This window comes from Tyto alba, unplaced genomic scaffold (assembly GCF_018691265.1).
Source record: "Tyto alba isolate M040663 unplaced genomic scaffold, T.alba_DEE_v4.0 Super-Scaffold_30, whole genome shotgun sequence".
In the NCBI taxonomy this organism is placed as follows: domain Eukaryota; kingdom Metazoa; phylum Chordata; class Aves; order Strigiformes; family Tytonidae; genus Tyto; species Tyto alba.
In genome coordinates, this window is record NW_024881305.1 from 2,106,486 (window position 1) to 2,124,263 (window position 17,778).

Genomic DNA, 17,778 nt, shown 5'->3' on the forward strand with positions numbered 1-17,778 from the left:
CCCCGAGCTGATCCCAGCCCAGGGCCTGGGCTGGGCTTTGGGCCCCGCCATGATCCCTTGGGCATCTCCAGGGCCCTGGATTTTGGGGTCTGACCCTCTCTAAACCCCTCTGCGCCTTTTTGTTTGGGTTTTAAACCCCATCAGGTCGCTCTGTTGGGGTCTGGCACGCCTCTGAGCCGTATAGGACCGGCTCTTTTTGGGGGTCCGAGAGCCCCAAAGCCCTTAATGTGAACAGCCAAGTCTTTGGGGGTCTGTCCCATTCCTGCCACTACCAACATGGCGGCCGGGCCCCGCCTCCCCGCGCCACAGGAGGGCGGGGAAGCGCCACTCCCAAGATGGCGGAGGCCAGCGGTGTGCCACACCTAAGATGGCGGCGCGGGGGCGGAGCTCGCCGTCCGGCCGGGTGCCGCACCGGCCGCAGCCGCCGGGGGCGGGGGTGGCGCTGGGCGGTGACGCGGCCGCCGCGGCGGGGACCGGCAGACGGAGGCACCTCGCAGCCGCCCGAACGGCCGGAGTCGTCGTCCCCCCCTACCCGGTGCCACTCCCAACATGGCGGCGGCGCTGCCCCGGCTCTCCCTGCCGCTCCCGCGAGAGGGAGGGGTGAGTCCTCGCGAGAGCTCGGCGCGGCGGAGGGTGGCCGACATGGAGCCGGGCGGCGGCGGCGGCGGCGGCGGGGGCGCGGGGCCGCTCCCGGGCAACAACAAGGCCCGCGGCGGGGCGGGCCCGCCCGGTAAGGCCCGAGACCTGGGCCGCCCGCCGCGCAAGGACTCCGAGGTCAGCGCCGCTGCCGCCGGGCCCGGCTCTGCGGGGTGTGGGGAGGGGATGATGATGGTGGTGGGGCGGGGGTGCGGCCTTCCCGGGCGGGCCGCGCCGCGTCGTTCTCCCCGCCGTGGGGCCCGGGGCCCGCCCGTGAGTTCCGCCGTCTGCTTCCCCCGGGCCAGTCCTGGATCTGCTTCCCTCCCCGGAGCCGGTGCTTTGATACCGCTTCCCCTGGGGCCCCCAGCCTTGGCCGTGCAGACCGGCAGCAGCTCCATGGAGGCAAGAGGCCTCTCTCTGCCAGGCCCCGTTCGGTACCGGGTCTGCCCAGAACCCGCCTGGGTCGGTATCGGCCTCGGGTTGGTGCTGGTTTCCCATTCATCCATCTCTTGCCCAAATCCGGGTCAGTTTGACCTGCCTGGGGCATGAGGGTGGTTCCATCCCTGGCCCTCAAACGGGCCCGACACCAGCCACCCTCCCTCCTTCCAGGGCTGCTCTGGGCACTCACCGCCCTGGCTGGGGGCTTCTCCCCAGCTTTGCCAGTCAGTACCAGCCCAGTACAGCGAGGGCTGGGTTGCCAGGTCCCCGCGGATCGTGTCAGTCCAGGGATGGCTCTGGGAAGAGGTGACTGACCCCTCGAAGGAGACACCGAGGTCGTGGTGGGGACCCCTGAGCTGTGGCATATCAGAAGGGTTTGCGTGGGGCTGTGTGGAGCTGATTTATTCCCTGGCCTTTTCATCGTGTCCCCCAAATCTGGTTTCATTTCTGGGATGGTGCCAGAGCCATCCACTTTCACGGGGGATGCTCCCTGAAGTGACGTTCTCTTCGAGCAGCCAGGGTGTTGGATCTGCCCCTCACTCAGGAGTGGGTGCCCTGAGATTCGGGAGGGTTTTCTGGTGGGTCCACGTTGGTGAGTTACTTAAAGGGAACAGATGTTTTGTGCTCTAAGGCTTCTGGATGTTTTTCCAGCCTCACCAAAGCTGCTTGGAGTTGTTTCATCCTCACTGTTCACGTTTCCTGGCATCCCTCTGATCGGCACTGGGGAGATAGCCCAAATTTTCACACATCTGTGCAAAATGGGTGAGCTCTGAGAGCTCCCTGGTCCCACATAACTCCCCCCTTCCCTGAGATTAAACACACCCTGTCTCTTGCTTTAGTTTTTGGCCTTTTGGGGCTCCCGGAGTGTTTTAGTGGTGGTGCAGTGGCAGGAGCTGCCCACCAGCAAAGCGCAGCGTGGCTCAATGCGGCGGAGCTGGGGAGAGCTGGGATGGAGATGCAGGAGGTGGGTAGGAGTTGCCTTGGTAACGTTTACGCTGCTGCGGGTACATTTTTGCTCTCTTAAACGAAAGATACAATCCTGGATTCGCAGGAGGATGCGGTGAATTGTTAATGTCTTGGGGAATTTAGTTTTCCTGAAAAATGCTGTAATTTAACTGAATTCTTCCTCTGCTTTCAGGGCTATTCGGAGTCCCCAGACCTGGAGTTTGAATATGCAGATACTGACAAATGGGCAGCAGAGCTCTCTGGTAAGGGACTTGTCTTGACGGATCAATTAATCAGCCACGATAGTGATTAAAGGAGCTCTGTCAACTCCAGTATTATTCTGTCACTGTCTTTAAACACCTTATTCATGTTAAAAGGGAAGTGGTACCCTGCAATTAACATTTTTAGCCTTATGCTGAGTGTGTTTTGCATTTCTCTCATCTTGATAAAACTGCAGTTAACATGGCTGAGTTGCAGCTTTCTCCTATGCCTTGGTGCAGGTTGTTGGAGATTTTCCTCTGTGCTCTTTTGGCAGAGCTGTACAGCTACACGGAAGGGCCAGAGTTCCTGCTCAACCGCAAGTGCTTTGAGGAGGACTTCAGGATCCACGGTAAGACCCTTCTCTTGGAGCTCTCCCCTTTCTGGGGAGGGTCAGGGATCTCCCGAAAGAGCCACTGGGATTGATGAGTTAATGCTGTGTCAGAAAGCTCGAGCTGTGCACTGGTAGTCTTCACGTGGTTTGTACTGGAGGCCTCAGTGGTGTGCATGGGCTGGCCCTGGAGCGCAGCTCGCTGCCTCCGCTGCGTTCAGCATTTGCTGATGCTGATCTCTGAGGTGGTTCATCACCACCAGGATGGCTGTGCTGGAACATACTGGCAGCAGCAAGAGCATCCAGCTCATTTCCCATCAGCTGCCAGCGCCGGTTTGGATGGATGTGATTCATCTAGTCGTCTGATGGAAGGCGGGAGAGACAGTCCCTCCGGGCTGATCACACATGCCTGGGTGTTACTCCCAGGAGCGCAGTGTTCCCTGGGGCTTCCATCGTGCCGAATCCTTTTGAGCTTTTCCAGCAGTGTTTGTGTCCAGGGCAGGCAGAGGTGCCCCGTGCCCTCAGCCTGCCTGCTTTGGCTTTTCAGTGCGGGAGAAGAAATGGACCGAGCTGGACAAGAACCAGCACCGCACCCACGCCATGCGGCTTCTCGACGGGCTGGAGGTCACCGCGCGGGAGAAGAGGCTGAGGGTTGCCCGAGCCATCCTTTATGTTGCCCAAGGTGACACCAGGCCCCCATAGTTTCCCCATTGCTAAATCTGGGTAATGGATTAGACGCTATCGATGTAAAATATTTAAAATAATATTCTTCCTTTGCATTTTTGATTTCACCTGGGATGTCTGGAATGAAGCTTATTCTCATGGGAGTCAGACAGTTTCTAGGAGTTTGGTCCAAAATTTGGGCAACTTCCCTGTGCTGTCCCAGCTCTGCCAGACCTGGGCTGCGTTACCCACAGGAGGGCAGTTCTGTCTTCTGCATCTGTCTTTTTGCCTTAAAATTAAGGCTGTGTTTTTCATTCCCCTTGTAAAGTGCTCTGGCAGTGTGGGAGGGCCTCGGGATCCCTGCAGAGATGGGATCCAGTGAGGGTGTTGTTGCAGGCACGTTTGGGGAGTGCGGCTCCGAGGCTGAGGTGCAGGCTTGGATGAGGTATAACATCTTCCTCTTGCTGGAAGTGGGGACGTTCAACGCCTTGGTGGAGCTGCTGAACATGGAGATTGAGTGAGTACTGGAGGAAAGCACTTCAGAAATGGCTCTGGAGCTCCTTGGCAGGAGTTTTTTCCAGTCTGTGGCAGTCCCATTCCTGGTCTGTCTGTCCCTAATCTGATTCCTGCAGCCCCTGGAATGACGCCCATTCTTCTGGGTGGATATGTAATATAGCGTTGTAAGTGATTTATACAGAAATTCACTCTGAGCCTTGCTGCCTGGAAGCAAATAGGGACAGGTCTTCCTCCTCTTTCCGTTGCACTGTGAACAGGGGACTCATTGCAGCAGTATCTATTCCAGGGTTTGGCTTCGGTGTTTGGGTTGGTCGTGGCAGAGTTAAAATGTCTCCAGAGGCCCCGCTGAAGCTGTTTTTCCTCCGCAGTAACAGCGCAGCTTGCAGCAGTGCCGTGAGAAAGCCTGCCATCTCCCTGGCTGACAGCACAGACCTGAGGTACGGAGCAGAGCTTGGCAGGAGGGGGGCGAGGAGGGGGACCCGGTGTTTGCTGGTTTCTCTGGCAAGCTGGGACAGGCCAGCAGGCACCGAGGGTGTCCCAGGGCTGTCCCAACTTCTGCCCTGGCTCTGTGAGCACCGTCAGGTCTGCTTGGTCCACCGATGTCCCTTGTGCTCAGCACAGCATGCATGTGGCTGCTTGGGGACATGAAAGCAGTAAAGTACAGGAAAACAACTTTTTTTCCTGCTTAAATTTGCAGAGACCTTTTTTCTTAGTGCCTGAGCATCAGTCCCCTGGTGTGGAGTGGGTGCATGGAGGCCAGTTGTGGTCTGGGCTGATCCAGCCTCTCCTGAAAGCCCTTGGAGCCGGTGGTGCCTCCATAACTCATCCCAACCTCTGCTGATTCAGCTGACCTCCTGGTTTTTGCAGGGTGCTGCTGAACATCATGTACCTTATTGTGGAGACTGTTCGGCAGGAGGCCGAGGGGGACAAGCCCGAGTGGAAGAGCATGAGACAGACCTTCCGAGCAGAGCTGGGTGAGGGCTGGGTGCTTTTGGGGGTTGATGGGACAGAGGTTTCCAGGGCTGAAGAGCGAGAGTGAGGTGGGGTTTGGCTCTAGGCCTCAGTCGACAGGAACTGGCAGCACTGGGTTGGTTTCTGCTAGGCTGAACGTTGCTGGTGGGGACAAGGGGGATTAGCAGGGGAAGCCAGCCAGTTTTTTCTGCTGTCTGGGTGCTCTCTCCCTGGGAAAAAAAAATGAATATTGGGGCTGTTGTTTCCCCTCAACACAGAGGTAAGAAATCATGGAGGTTACAAGGCCTTGGGAAGGAGAAAAAGAGCTGTCTAGGGTGAGATGAGGGTCTCAGACGGGGGGCGTGAGGGTGCAGGGGCTGGTGGTGCTGGCGGTTGGGATGAGGACTGCCTGGCTATTGCTGCCGTGTGGTTCCAGGAGCCTCCCTGTACAACAACGAGCCCTTCTCCGTCATGCTCTTTGGGATGGTGACCAAATTCTGCAGTGGCCACGCTCCACATTTCCCCATGAAGAAGGTGCTGCTCTTGCTCTGGAAGACTGTGCTGGTAAGGAGAGGCAGCCGGGTGTGCTGACACACATCTTGCGGTTTGACGTTCGGCAGAGGGAGGAATTTCTGCCCTCAGAGCTGGCTGCAATTGCTCCATCTTTTTCTGGCCTTCAGCCGAATAGTTTGCACCCTATTAAACCACCTCTGGGTTTCACCCCATAGAGGAGCGTTGGATATTGGTGTCTGGAGCTGGATACCAAGGAGGGACCCAAGCGAGGTCCCTGGCTGGGGTCAGCATGAAAGAAAAGGTCCAGACACTTCAGTTGCGGATGCCTGGACACCTGCCTGTCCCTTCTGCCTTTCACAAGGACAAGAGCAGCATGGGGACAGGCAGCTCTTGTTTCACACCCTGGGGAAGGATTTGGGAGTCCTAGAGAGCGGGTTTGGGGAGGGCAGGTGGAGAAGCCCCCGGTGCCGTGTGTCGGGGAGTCCCCTGTGCTCAGGGTGCCGTGGTCTCCCTTGCAGTGCACCCTGGGGGGCTTTGAGGAGCTCCAGAGCATGAAGGCAGAGAAGCGGGAGATCCTGGGGCTCCCGCCGCTCCCGGAGGACAGCATTAAAGTGATCCGTAACATGCGAGCTGCCTCCCCGCCCGCCTCCGCCTCCGATCTGATCGAGCAGCAGCAGAAGCGAGGCCGGCGGGAGCACAAGGTGAGGCCAGCCCAGGGGGCTGGGGACAGTGACGTTAATGAGGGGGACGCTTGGGGTCTGGCCCTGGGAGTGACCTGTCCCCAGGGTATTCACCTACCTGCTCTTCTCCCTCTCCAGGCCCTGATCAAGCAGGATAACCTCGATGCCTTCAACGAGCGGGACCCTTACAAAGCTGATGACTCCCGTGAGGAAGAGGAGGAAAACGATGATGACAACAGTCTGGAGGGAGAGACCTTCCCCCTGGAACGGGATGAAGTGATGCCACCACCCACCCAGCATCCCCCCAGTGATCGCATCACCTGCCCCAAGGGGCTGCCCTGGGCCCCCAAGGTCCGGTGAGTCCGTGGAGCTGACCTGCAGGGAGAGCTGGAGCGGGTTGAGGAAAATGGAAGCTGTTAAATATTGAGAACTTCAGCCTCCAAACCCCGTCCTGGCTCCCAGGGCCTTCCATCAGCCCCAGTTTCCTGCAAACCTCCATGTTAAGAGGCTGATCCTCAGCTGTGGAAATCTGTTGCCTCGATATCAGGGAACGCAGGTCCTGGGGGACTGTGGAAACGCAGCTGAGAATGAGCAGATCTTGCTGCCTTCCTTTCTTGCTGCCAAAGAAATAAAGCCCTTTGGGGGATGGATGTGGTCTTAGTGCCACTCTCCGGCATCGTGGTTGGACTGCATTAGCCTGATTTCTGCCAGTCGTGCTGGTTTCTGCATGGTTAAAAGCTGCCACGCACACCTGCTGTGCCTGGGGCTGTGGTGTACCCAGGCGGACAGGAAGATGTGACTCTTCCCCTTTTCCCTTTGCTTCAGGGAGAAGGACATTGAGATGTTCCTGGAGTCCAGCCGCAGCAAGTTCATCGGCTACACGCTGGGCAGGTGGGTTCCTGCTGAGCCAGCCTCGGGGGGTGTGGTGGAGGCTGCTAGTGCAGGGGCTGCCGTGGCCCTCTGCTTGGCTGCAGAGAAGTCCTGACCTGGCTGGCTCCTTGGGGTGGTGATCCCCAACCTGCCCATGGGTGGCTCAGGTTTGCTCCTGCCTGCACCCAGCCTGGCTCTTTCCCTTCTCTCTAGTGACACCAACACCGTGGTGGGCTTGCCCCGGCCCATCCACGAGAGCATCCGAACCCTGAAGCTGGTGAGTACGTTGACAAATTCCTCCAGCCCTGGCCGTTGTGTGGGTGCCTCTTCCCTATCCCCCTGCACTGGTCATGGGTGCAATTTCCTGTCCCCTCTCCCATTTGCTCAGCCCTGTGATGTTCAGCCTCAAGTTGTTCCTGGTCTCCCAGGTGGGCCGAGCCCCTTTCCTTACTGGCTTCATCTCTTACTGGTGTTATCCCAGAGGTGAGGCCAGCAGCCACCACCCTGCCCCGTCAGCATCGGTCACCACTGGGACAGGAGTAGCAGAGGTCCCTGGAGAAGCTTAAAGAGATGATGGGACCAGGCTGGGGCGGGTGACATCGAGGGGGGGACCATGGTGTGAACCCCTGTGTTCTCTCCCTGTGCAGCACAAGTACACATCGATCGCAGAGGTGCAAGTGCACATGGAGGACGAGTACCTGCGCTCCCCGCTCTCCGGGGTGAGTGTGGGGATGATGGGATGAAGCTCCTGGGCTGGGAGGTGGGGGCATTTGGTCCTGCCAGGTCTTTTTGGCTTCTGGCAGGGCTGGGGAGGGAGGAGTGATTTCTCTGGTGCAGAGGGTGGGGGGTGTGGGGCGGTTTGAGCAGGAGCTGGGAGTATCCTGCCCTTGGGGTTGGAGAGCCTGAGGCTGAGCCAGGCCCACGGAGCTGGTGGCAGCTCCTGGTGTGAGGTTTTTTGGTCTCTCCTGGCACCAGGGGGAGGAAGAAGTGGAGCAAGTCCCTGCGGAGATCCTGTACCAGGGCCTCCTGCCAAGCCTGCCGCAGTACATGGTGAGCTGGGGAGCACTGGGGGGGGGCCCTGGGCTCAGTGGAGGGGGCTTCCCTCCGCTGCTCCGCCCCTTTCCAGGGATGCCCCTCAGGTTTTCTTCCCTCCCCACACGTACATCAGTCTTACTCCCTTCTGTGGCCAGCCCACCCACTCCCATCCCCTTTTCCATCTCTCCGTTCTCCCCAGATCGCTCTGCTGAAGATCCTCCTTGCTGCAGCCCCCACCTCCAAAGCCAAGACAGACTCCATCAATATCCTGGCAGACGTCTTGCCGGAGGAGATGCCGTGAGTGACTGTGGAGGGCGAGCAGAGGTGCTGGGTGGTGGTGGGAAGGGAAGGGGGGACAGGAAGGAGCTAGGTAGGGTGGCATAGTTTGTGCTGGGGCTGTGCTGAGGCCTCCTTGGTGATCTGACTGTCTTCTGCTCGGTGGTGTGTCAGGAATTGTGCGTTGCTGCAGGAACTGGCTGCTGGTGGCTGCTGAGAGCCCAGGGGATGGCAGGACTGTGCGCTGACACCTCCAGGGCTGGCAGGGTACAGACAGTGCCCCAGCCCAAGGATCCCTCTGTGTCCCCCAGGACCACAGTGCTGCAGAGCATGAAGCTGGGGGTGGATGTCAATCGGCACAAGGAGATCATCGTCAAGGCCATTTCTGCCGTGCTGCTCCTCCTGCTCAAGCACTTCAAGCTGAATCACATCTACCAGGTGAGGCAGACCAGGGTCCAGCCACCCCGCACGGGGATCTGGGGATGGGCAGGACCCAGGGTGGGTCCCAGTTCACCCACCTTTCTCCCCAGTTTGAATACATGGCCCAGCATCTGGTCTTTGCCAACTGCATCCCGCTCATCCTGAAGTTCTTCAACCAGAACATCATGTCCTACATCACTGCCAAGAACAGGTAGCGGAGGGGGCTGCCCACCCGCAACCCTGCTGGGTGTGGGGAGGGGGTCCCTGCCTGTTCTGCCCCTCCACAATCCCTCCCTGGCTGTGGCTTTGGCACAGGTAGAACCCGGGGAAGTGCCCACTACAGCTGATCTCCTGTGGGTGGGAGGTGTGAGGCTGTGTTGCCGCCAGGCCAGGTAGGATCTTGGGGAGCAGCGTGACACCCCCTCTTCTTCCTGCAGCATTTCTGTCCTGGACTACCCGTACTGTGTGGTGCACGAGCTGCCGGAGCTGACAGCAGAGAGCCTGGTCAGTCTCTCCTTTCTCTCTCAGGTCCTGGCACCCTGGGGTGCTTCCTGGGGGGGGGTTGGGGGGTAAATTATGGGTGCAGAGAGGCAGCAGGGCTCCAGCACCCAGCTCTGGCACCCTCAGCCCTCCTGCACTCGCCCCTGGCGTTTTGGGGAGGTGTGTGGGGCTGGCAGATGTCTCCTGCCCACATGCTGTGCTGTACCCCTTTGGGCAAGGGTCCTCAGGCCAGAGCAGCCCCTCCTCATCCCCACCCCGATCCCTGCCCCTGCTTTCCCGCAGGAAGCCGGAGACAACAACCAGTTTTGCTGGAGGAACCTCTTCTCCTGCATAAACCTCCTGCGCATCCTGAACAAGCTGACCAAGTGGAAGCACTCCCGCACCATGGTGAGGGCTGGGCGACCCTGCTGGGACTCAGCCCAGCTGGACTGGGCTGGCACTGGGGGGGGGGGGGGGGGGGGGGGGGGGGGGGCTGTGGATATCATGGGGTGCCCCTTGCATGGCACCCCAAACCTTGCAGAGGAGCGGGAGGTGAGAGTTGGTGGGTGGAAGCGGGGCGAGGGGGTGCTGCAGGGCAGGGTTTGTGTGTGCTGGAGGAGGTGGTTGGCACGCGTGCCGCGGGAGGTACCCGCGTACCCAGCCCAGCCATGTCACCCCGCTGTCCCCGGCTGCCGGGGGGGGGGCGGGGGCCGTTCCCCGCAGATGCTGGTGGTGTTCAAGTCAGCGCCCATCCTGAAGCGGGCCCTGAAGGTGAAGCAGGCCATGATGCAGCTCTACGTGCTGAAGCTGCTCAAGGTACAGACCAAGTACCTGGGCCGGCAGTGGAGGAAGAGCAACATGAAGACCATGTCGGCCATCTACCAGAAAGTGCGGCACCGTCTCAACGACGACTGGGCTTATGGCAACGGTAGGGCCTTCGCAGTGGCTGCAGAGCATCCCCTTACCCCGCTGTCCTTCCTGCTCCGTGCAGTGACCTGTCCGTGCCCAGAGCTGCCCCTTTGCTGCTTAGGCCTCGTGCAGCCCTTTGGTCTGGGGTGCGGGGAGGGATTTGGGGTGGTGGCATTGCGGCGAAGAGGGAAAGGGAGCTGCCTGCTCCGTGCCCTGTGTGATACTCTTTGTAAGGACCTGCGGCGACGTTTCCTGCGGGATTTGGGCTGGCTGAAGGGTCCCCAGCTCCCCTCTGACACCTGTTTTCCCTCTGCCCAGACCTGGACGCCCGTCCCTGGGACTTCCAGGCGGAGGAGTGCGCCCTGCGCGCCAGCATCGAGCGCTTCAACTCGCGACGCTACGACCGAGCGCACAGCAACCCCGATTTCCTGCCCGTGGACAACTGCCTGCAGAGTGTGCTGGGCCAGCGCGTGGACCTGCCCGAGGATTTCCAGGTCAACTACGACCTGTGGCTGGAGCGGGAGGTCTTCTCCCGACCCATCTCCTGGGAGGAGCTGCTGCAGTGACGGACGCTGGGGAGGCAGGAGGGGGCTGCTTTGGGGAGATCTCGAGGCTGGCCCGCTGCTGAGGGGCAGGGGGAGCGAGGCTTTGGGGGGGGGTCTGTGGGTGCCTGGACCCCCTGTGGTGGGCTTGGGGACAGGCTGGAGCTGTGGGGTCCTCACCAAGACCCCGTCCAGCCCCTCTGCCTCCTGCCAGGTTCAACCCTGAGCTGAGGGTGAAGGTTTGGAGGAGGCCACAGTGCCCTGGGAGTTTCCCGTTGGGTTGAGGAGGGGGAGGGATCTGTGCGCACCCCTAATCAATGCTTTTGGAGGCAGCACCCTCCTCCCCGCCCCCTCCTGCCCCCCCACCAGTTGGGGCTGAGAAGGGGGGGAGCAGGGCAAAGCGAGGTGCGGGCCCTGGGGAGCAGAGCCTGGTGGGGCAGGAGAACCGTCTGTCCCCCTGCACAGCGCCTGCCTGGGGCCACGGTGGCTGGGGCAGGGCGGGGGCTGAGGGGCTGACCTTGCCAACGGGCTGGGGGGGCTGCAGGCTGCAGTCTTCCCTCGCCCCGCTGGGTGGGGTGGATGAGCTGTACATATATATATATATATATATATTTCGCGATCTCTCTGACCCGAGCGTGTCTGGGCTCTGTCTGTCTCCAGCCCTCCTGCCCCTGGGAAGCAGCACTTGGGGCTGAGCTGGTGCACGGGGTTTGCTGTCTCGTGTCCTCGTCCCCGTTCACTCCTCAAGTCCCACTGCGGGTGGATTTAACTCTCACCAAAAGATTTAATATTTATCTCGCGACTGGATCTGTCGGCTTGGGGGGCGCCGGTGACCTCGGAGGGGTGTGGGCAGGAGCTGGCATGTGCCTGTCCGCTTCCCTCAACCCTCCCGAGTTCTGCCCTGGGATTTCTGACACTGGTGTGGTGGTGTCACTGGGATTTTCCTTGACCCCTGCTCCCAGCCGTGGAGCCGGACATCAAATCCTCCATCCCCAAAGCCTGGCCTTGACCTCACCCTTACACCTTACAGTGCCTCAGTTTCCCTGGCAGAGAGGCAGCTCGGGTGGGTGAAATCCCAGTAATTCACCCCTGGTTTGAGGAGGGGGGAGGCTGGGGCAGCCCCCTTTTACTCCACATGCCCTGCCAGGGCTGAGCCAGGGGGTGCAACCACCGCTGTCGCACTGCAAAGTGTACTGTGCCCCCCCCCCCCCCCTTGGATGCTTTCCCTCCACCTGGGTGTCCCCAGCACCCACCCTGGCCCCCAAAACCTGGTCCCTGGGCAGGAGCCAGCCTGGCGGGCCGGGGGCAGATGAGGTGTGAGCTGAGCCGAGCTCCATCACACCTCGCTCCCCGCCGCCTGCTCCAAAATGCTCCCCAGCTGGGCCGGGCGATCACAGACCGTGGCTTTTATAGCGCTGCCGGAGCCATAAATAACTTATTAAAAATGTCTTTTATTGTTTATAAATGAATAACAAAATCCCCGCTGGTGGGAAGGGGGGGGGGGGCCCTGTGAGAGCCAGGGTGTGAGATGTCTCAGGGAGAGGGTGGGCACCCGTTGGGTGCATGGCCAGGCCGTGGGCTGTCTCCCGTGGGGGGGGGACACCCACTGTGGCCAGGCTGCCCCACGGGGCCGAGCCTGGTGGGTGAGGAACATCCACGCAGGTCAGGGAGCATTTAGGCTCCCTTTGGCTGGAAACCTTGGGTTTTGGCCCAAATCTGGACCAGCAGGTGTGTGTGTTTCCCCCAGCATCAGGGAGTTATTTTTTTTTTTTTTTTTTTTTTTGGCATGAGGGGACTGTTGGGGGTGTAACAGCATCTCCTGGTGATGGGGGTGAGTGGGAGCAAGGGGAGAGCCCCCCGTCTGTGACTTGGTGCGAGCCGTTTGCCTGCAGTGGGGGGGGGTCACACCGGCTGGAGGACGGGATGGCACACGCTGCTGTGACCTGGAGGGACTCGGGGTGGGCCCTGGGACCCCCGGAGCAGATGAAGCACCTCAGATGTGATGAGGTGATTCCCACCCCCACCCCCCCCCGGACACCCGGGGCTGGCTGTACAGGTACCACCACTCAGGGGCTCCCTGCAGGCCCCCAAAATGGGGAAAACTCTCCTAATTGACCACTTGTCCCCCCTGACACCCCAGCTGGGGCCCCCGGGATGGTACCAGGGGTGGGGGTCCCACCCCCTTGGATTAAAGCTCTTCCCTGCCTCCTCCATCTGAGGGGTGCACGGGGTGGCTATGGGTGACCCCACAGGGAAATCGGCTTCAGTTTAGGGGTCTTTATCCCTGCAACCCCCCCACACCATACTGGTTTATTGCCCCTCCTGGGGGGCTCGGCATGTTGCAGGAGCTGGTGACTGTGTTTGGGGTCATCCTGAATCTTATTTCCCCTCTGAGGGGGAGCAGAAAGGGCTGCTGGTGGTTTGGGGGGGGGGCTTGGAAGGCTCCTTGACCGTGGCTGGGGTTTTTTTTTCTGCCCCCAATAGCCCCCCCATGAGCACCAGCAGCTGTCCCAGCTTGCGTCGGTCTCCCCAGTATGGGTGGACTGGGACATGAAGAGCCCCTATTGCTGGCTGCACTGGGGGGGCTCGGCGGCCCAATTTCGGCTGGGGAGGGGAGCACTAGCCCCCAAAAAAACCTGGTGCCCCCTGCCATGGTGCTTCCCTGGCACCCCCCCCCATTGGCATGGTCCCAAGGCTGGTGCCCCCCCGGGTCAGGCGGGGGGGGGGGGGGGCAAGAGGCTGTGACCCTGCTGCACTGGGTATCTCCCATCAAATCCCAGTCACTGAAGGTGCTTGGCGGGGGGGCTCAGGTTTTTTGGGAGCCACTTTCAGGGTCCCAAGCTGCCCATGCCAGCCCTGCTGGGGCAGAGTTGGTTTGGGGGGGGGTGACCCTTTTCCCTCCCCCAGCAGCCTTGTTTTGACCACCCTCTCACCCGGGGCGGGGGGGGCAGCAACAGCGTGATGGAGCCGACTGGGATGCAGGAAAGCTCGTGGAAATTGGGGTGCACAGGGAGGGGGGTAAGGGTGAACACCCCCCCCCCCCCCAACCTGCTCCCACACCCTGGTGCTGGGGGCGGGAGGGGGACACGCTCGGGGTGTGTGTGTGTGTGTGTGTGAACGCTCCGTGTCCCTCCCTGCGGGGGGGCGGGGGATCACGTAGCCCAGTTCAGCAGGCTGCTGGTCGCCTCTTTGCTCTTCACCCTCAGCGGCACCAGGGCGGGCGACTTGTAGTCGTTTTGGGGTGCCGGCTCGAAGGGGTGGGTGCCCAGGGCCGGGGGGGGGAGGCCGTGCAGGGAGTAGAGGCTGTTGATGCCGGGGTGGGGGCCGGGAGAAGCGGGGATGCCCATGAAGCCGGCGATGTTGCTGTGAGCGTGGGGGTACGGAGACATGCAGGGGGACGGGATGCTCTCGGGGGGCAGGAGCCCGGTGGGGCTCCCGGGGCCGGAGTTCGGCCACAGGTTGTTCTGCAGCTGAAAGAAAAGACACCCCCCCCCCCCCCCCAAAAAAAAAAAGCTTGAAGTGAAGCATCGGGGGGAAGCCAGCTGAGGGAGGGGACCACATCCCCCCACCCTGCATCCCCCCCACCCATAGAGTGCAAAGCGAGGGATGCCCTTGCTTTATTTTAATTGCCTGGGGGGTAGGGGGGGCGGGTTGAATCCTCACTGAAATCTTCCTCCCTCCCCGTGCAGGGCAGCTGTGGGACAGTTTGGCATCAGGGGATGTGCGTGAAGCTGTTTTAAATGATTTTCACGCTTTTCAATGTTGGGGGGAAAAAAAAAAAAGAAAAGAAAAAAAAAAGGTAGTTTTGCAGAAAAGGGGGGCAGGAAGCACTGATGGATGTGGGACAGGTAGAGGGGTTTCTTTGAGAGCGGGGGGGACACAGACCCCAAAGGGCATGTTCCCACGGGAGATTAGGGGGGGATGTAAAGCAGCATCGTCCTGCGCTTGGCAAAACGTGACGCTGCATCTTCTCCCCTTTTCCAGTCGGGGCCACGTGCTTTTCCCACGGGTGGATGAAATTGCAGAGCTCGTGAGAGAGGAGGGGTGGAAACGGGTGATGCGGGTCACCCCACGGGGACCCCGGGGACAATGGGACAGGACCCCTGCCCTGGCCGGGGGCGGGGGCACAGGGCTGGGGTAGGCAGCCGCCGCGGCATCTCCTCACCTCCTGGATTTTCCCGTAACGTTCCCGTTTCCGCCACTTGGCCCGTCGGTTCTGGAACCAGACCTGGGGGATGGAGGGGGGGGCTGAGGCGCAGGGACCGCTGCCTGCCCGCGGCGAGATGGGCAGCTCTCTGCCAGCTCCACTCTCCTCTTCCCGGGGGGGAAAGAGCCCTAACATGACACCCCAGCATCCCGGTAAACGGGACGAACGGAGGAAGCCGCTCTTGTGCGCAGCCCTGTTTGAGCTCACCAGCTTTTTTCTCTACCAAGAGCAGAAATACCTCTTATCCCTCTTGGAAAATAAACAGTCCTGCACCGTGCGTGGTTTGTTTCCTCTCCCTTGTGCTTCTGGGTCGCGTTTACCCCAGGTTTTGATGCAGAATGAGGCTCTTTGGGTCCTGCGTGGTCAGGATGACCCCCCGGCATGTCCCCTCCGTGCTGCTGGATGGGGTTGAGGACCGCAGCTGGCTGGGGCAGTGACGGCTCCAGCAGCATCTCCCGGAGAGGAGGACATGGCAGCGGGGTGCTTGCCACGGAGCTCTCGTGGTTACAGGTAATTTCATCTAAATCCACCCCAAATCAGGGCTCGGAGGCTGCGGTGGGTGCTGGGTGGTTGCAGGCTTGGGGTGCGCATCCCCTGTCCCCAGCTCCTGCCCCTCGGGGAGGGCAGCACCCAAGACTCGGTGGCTCGAGGCACCCAGCACCCCATGGGTGCTCCCCGCTTGCTTCGTTACCCGCCCGCCTTCACTTTTTTCCCCGCCGGGTGCCCCCTCCAGCCGCCTCTTCCCGCCGGGAGCCTCAAACCACACAGAGATGACTCTGGAAAGAGCTCACTGGCTTGACGCAAGCGTGATGCTGGTGGAGCCGGGGTGGTGAGGGAGGGCCCCATCCCCTCCCACATCCCGGGACGTGCCACCCCCATCCTCATCCACGCTGAGCTCCCGGGGATCCCTCTCCTGGGGTGGCAGCTCCATCGTGGCTAGTCCTGGGCTGGAGGGAGCGGAGGTGGGGAGAGAGGCTGGGGATGAGGGATGCAAGATGGGGGGATCGTATTAGGGGATGCTGGGGGGGGGTGGGGGGCAGGTTGGCTGTAACCTCACAGATTTTGGCTCTTCCCATCCCTTGAGCACTGCAGAGAGGGGATAAAGGGAGAACGGGAGAAAACTAAGAGAGGCAACTGTCATCCACACCCCACGGCACCTGGGCTGGGATTTCCCCTCTGGGGTTTAGCATAATCCTCCCAGGAAAAACAGCTCCTAACTCAGCATCACCCTGCGAAGGGAAAACATCCTCCCAGCCTGCCCAGCACCCTCGGGGCAGCCGTGGGGAGCCACGGACCCGTGTCCATACCTGCACCCTGGCTTCGGTCAGGTCCGTCCGTAGTGCCAGCTGCTCACGGGCGTAGACATCGGGGTAATGGGTCTTCTGGAAGACTTTCTCCAGCTCCTCCAGCTGGAACGTGCTGAAGGTCGTCCTGTTCCTCCGCTTCTTGTTCTTGCTCTTGCCCAGGGGCTCGGGGAGCTCGGGGACCCCGTGTTCCCGTAGGGTGCCCAGGGGTGCTGCCAGCGGGCACCCCAGCTCCCCCGGGGCTTTCACAGGGGCTCGACAGGCTGCGGGCATCGCCTGGTACCCACCTTTGCATCCTTTCTCGCCGCCTGGCAGGGGGAGAGGCACAAGACAGGGTGATGTTAATGGTGATAATGAAGCCAAGAGCCCGCTGTGCCGGCAGCCCCAACCCTCCCCTCCCATCCCTGCAGGGTCCTGGTCACCCCGGGGAATGTTGGGGCACAGTCCCAGGAGAAAGGGATCGGCACAGACACGCAGCACATCAAATCCATCACAGGGGAGGGCAAAATCCCCACTCGCTGGCAGAGCTGTGGGCAGGCAACGCTCCCTGAGGGGTTGGGAGGAAGCCTGGCTGGAGCAGCGTGTGCTTGGGGACCCGTGGCCAGGGGTCCCGCTTGGGGACCCTCTCAGATGCTGCTACTAAGGGATGGGCGACGGGGGGCAGAGAAGGCGAGTGCAGGGTTGTCTTGCAGGCAGGGTTTTTTTTACTCGACTCTCCCCCTGCTCCCTTCCAGCATGGGCTGATACCTCCACCCTGCTCAGCTGCGCCCGGGGCAGAAACATCGGATCCACCAGTAACCCCAGCCCATCCCAGTACTGGGCTGTATCCAGACCCCCACGTTTGAGCTTGGTTCAAGGGGAGCCTCTGCTTGCCCCTGGGCCAGCATTTCCCCGTAGCTGTAACTCTCAGGAAACCATTTGGAAAGTAGTGAAAAATAACACCGCACCTCCTCCCCCCCCCCCCCCGCCCCCAACTTTTTGTACAAGAAGAGCTCTCCTTCCCCCCCTCCTGCGGGACCAGAGGAGTCAGAGCAAGAAATTTAGGCGTTCCCCTCTTCCCCTCGCTGCTGCAGCATCTCCCGAGTGTTTCATGAAATGCCTTCAAGGAGCTAAGTCGCTGCCACGCATTTCGGAGGTCACCTTTGTCCCCTGGGGGGATTGCTTGTCTCCACCCGGGGACACAAGGAGCTCGGTGGTTCTGGCTGATGCCGGGTGCTGCTGGGACCCTGAGGAGCTGAACTGGTGGAGGGAGAATCAAAGTGGGGACTTAGCAGATGCGGGGGATGGCTTGGGGTCCCCCAGCAACCGAGGGGACACAGAAGCATCACCTGGGAAAGAGACAACCTGAAAATGCTGGGGTTTGCCGTGGTCTCACCCCCAACCCAAGGACCAGCTCCAGAGCCTTGGGCTTGCTGCAGGTGGAGCCCACTGGCCCCCTCGCGGCAGCAGGATCAGGCCCACGGCCGGGCCTCGGGCACCGCACAGCACTCAGGGCCGCCGAGGGGGGAAATCACCTCCTTTGGGATGGATCCTCCTTCCCGGCCAGTTAACCATCCCATCCTCCTGGAGTGGGGGAACAGGGTCCCCATCCCTACGGACCCACCCTGGGCTCCGCACCCCCCCAAACCAGCCCCCGCCGTGGCCTTTTCTGGACTTTCGGTTTTGATTTTTGGTTGTTTCCTAATTAAGGCAATTTGGGGGTTACAGCACGCAGCCGAGAGCAAAGATCCAGCTGCTTTGAATTAATGAGAAAATTTTATCTAGGGGGAGGTCTGGGGGGGGGCGATTGCTCCCCATCCCTCTT

General features: G+C 60.9%; 2 protein-coding genes across 3 annotated transcripts; one reads left to right on the top strand and one right to left on the bottom strand.

Moving 5' to 3' along the window:
- The first annotated feature begins 472 nt into the window (after positions 1 to 472).
- On the top strand, positions 473 to 11,091 carry STRIP1 (striatin interacting protein 1). 2 transcript variants are annotated; one of them, XM_042800151.1, is made up of 21 exons: positions 473 to 600; positions 2,213 to 2,282; positions 2,555 to 2,629; positions 3,156 to 3,290; positions 3,668 to 3,788; positions 4,156 to 4,224; positions 4,655 to 4,761; positions 5,175 to 5,302; positions 5,770 to 5,952; positions 6,070 to 6,287; positions 6,757 to 6,822; positions 7,015 to 7,078; positions 7,449 to 7,520; positions 7,777 to 7,851; positions 8,036 to 8,133; positions 8,424 to 8,550; positions 8,643 to 8,743; positions 8,970 to 9,036; positions 9,316 to 9,420; positions 9,736 to 9,940; positions 10,240 to 11,091. In XM_042800151.1, exons 1-21 carry the CDS (start codon positions 550 to 552, stop codon positions 10,485 to 10,487), a joined length of 2,385 nt encoding a protein of 794 aa, XP_042656085.1. In that variant the 5' UTR covers positions 473 to 549; the 3' UTR covers positions 10,488 to 11,091. The 2 variants fall into 2 exon arrangements, with proteins under 2 accessions (XP_042656085.1, XP_042656084.1); XM_042800150.1 differs by lacking the exon at positions 473 to 600 and adding an exon at positions 620 to 774.
- Positions 11,092 to 13,553: 2,462 nt separating this feature from the next.
- On the bottom strand, positions 13,554 to 16,275 carry ALX3 (ALX homeobox 3). Its single transcript, XM_042800083.1, has 3 exons — positions 15,978 to 16,275; positions 14,629 to 14,691; positions 13,554 to 13,933 (listed from the first exon to the last, which is right to left on the bottom strand). Exons 1-3 carry the CDS (start codon positions 16,245 to 16,247, stop codon positions 13,616 to 13,618), a joined length of 651 nt encoding a protein of 216 aa, XP_042656017.1. The 5' UTR covers positions 16,248 to 16,275; the 3' UTR covers positions 13,554 to 13,615.
- Between the last annotated feature and the right edge of the window lie 1,503 nt (positions 16,276 to 17,778).

Excerpts from the sequence above, each read along its gene's own strand:
- STRIP1 (XM_042800150.1), top strand. The coding sequence starts at position 643 with ATGGAGCCGGGCGGCGGCGGCGGCGGCGGCGGGGGCGCGGGGCCGCTC. Across the intron at positions 775-2,212 it reads CGCCGCGCAAGGACTCCGAG|GGCTATTCGGAGTCCCCAGA; the intron begins GTCAGCGCCGCT and ends CTCTGCTTTCAG. Across the intron at positions 6,823-7,014 it reads ATCGGCTACACGCTGGGCAG|TGACACCAACACCGTGGTGG; the intron begins GTGGGTTCCTGC and ends CCTTCTCTCTAG.
- ALX3 (XM_042800083.1), bottom strand. The coding sequence starts at position 16,247 with ATGCCCGCAGCCTGTCGAGCCCCTGTGAAAGCCCCGGGGGAGCTGGGG. Across the intron at positions 14,692-15,977 it reads TGACCGAAGCCAGGGTGCAG|GTCTGGTTCCAGAACCGACG; the intron begins GTATGGACACGG and ends TCCATCCCCCAG. Across the intron at positions 13,934-14,628 it reads GTTACGGGAAAATCCAGGAG|CTGCAGAACAACCTGTGGCC; the intron begins GTGAGGAGATGC and ends CTTTTCTTTCAG.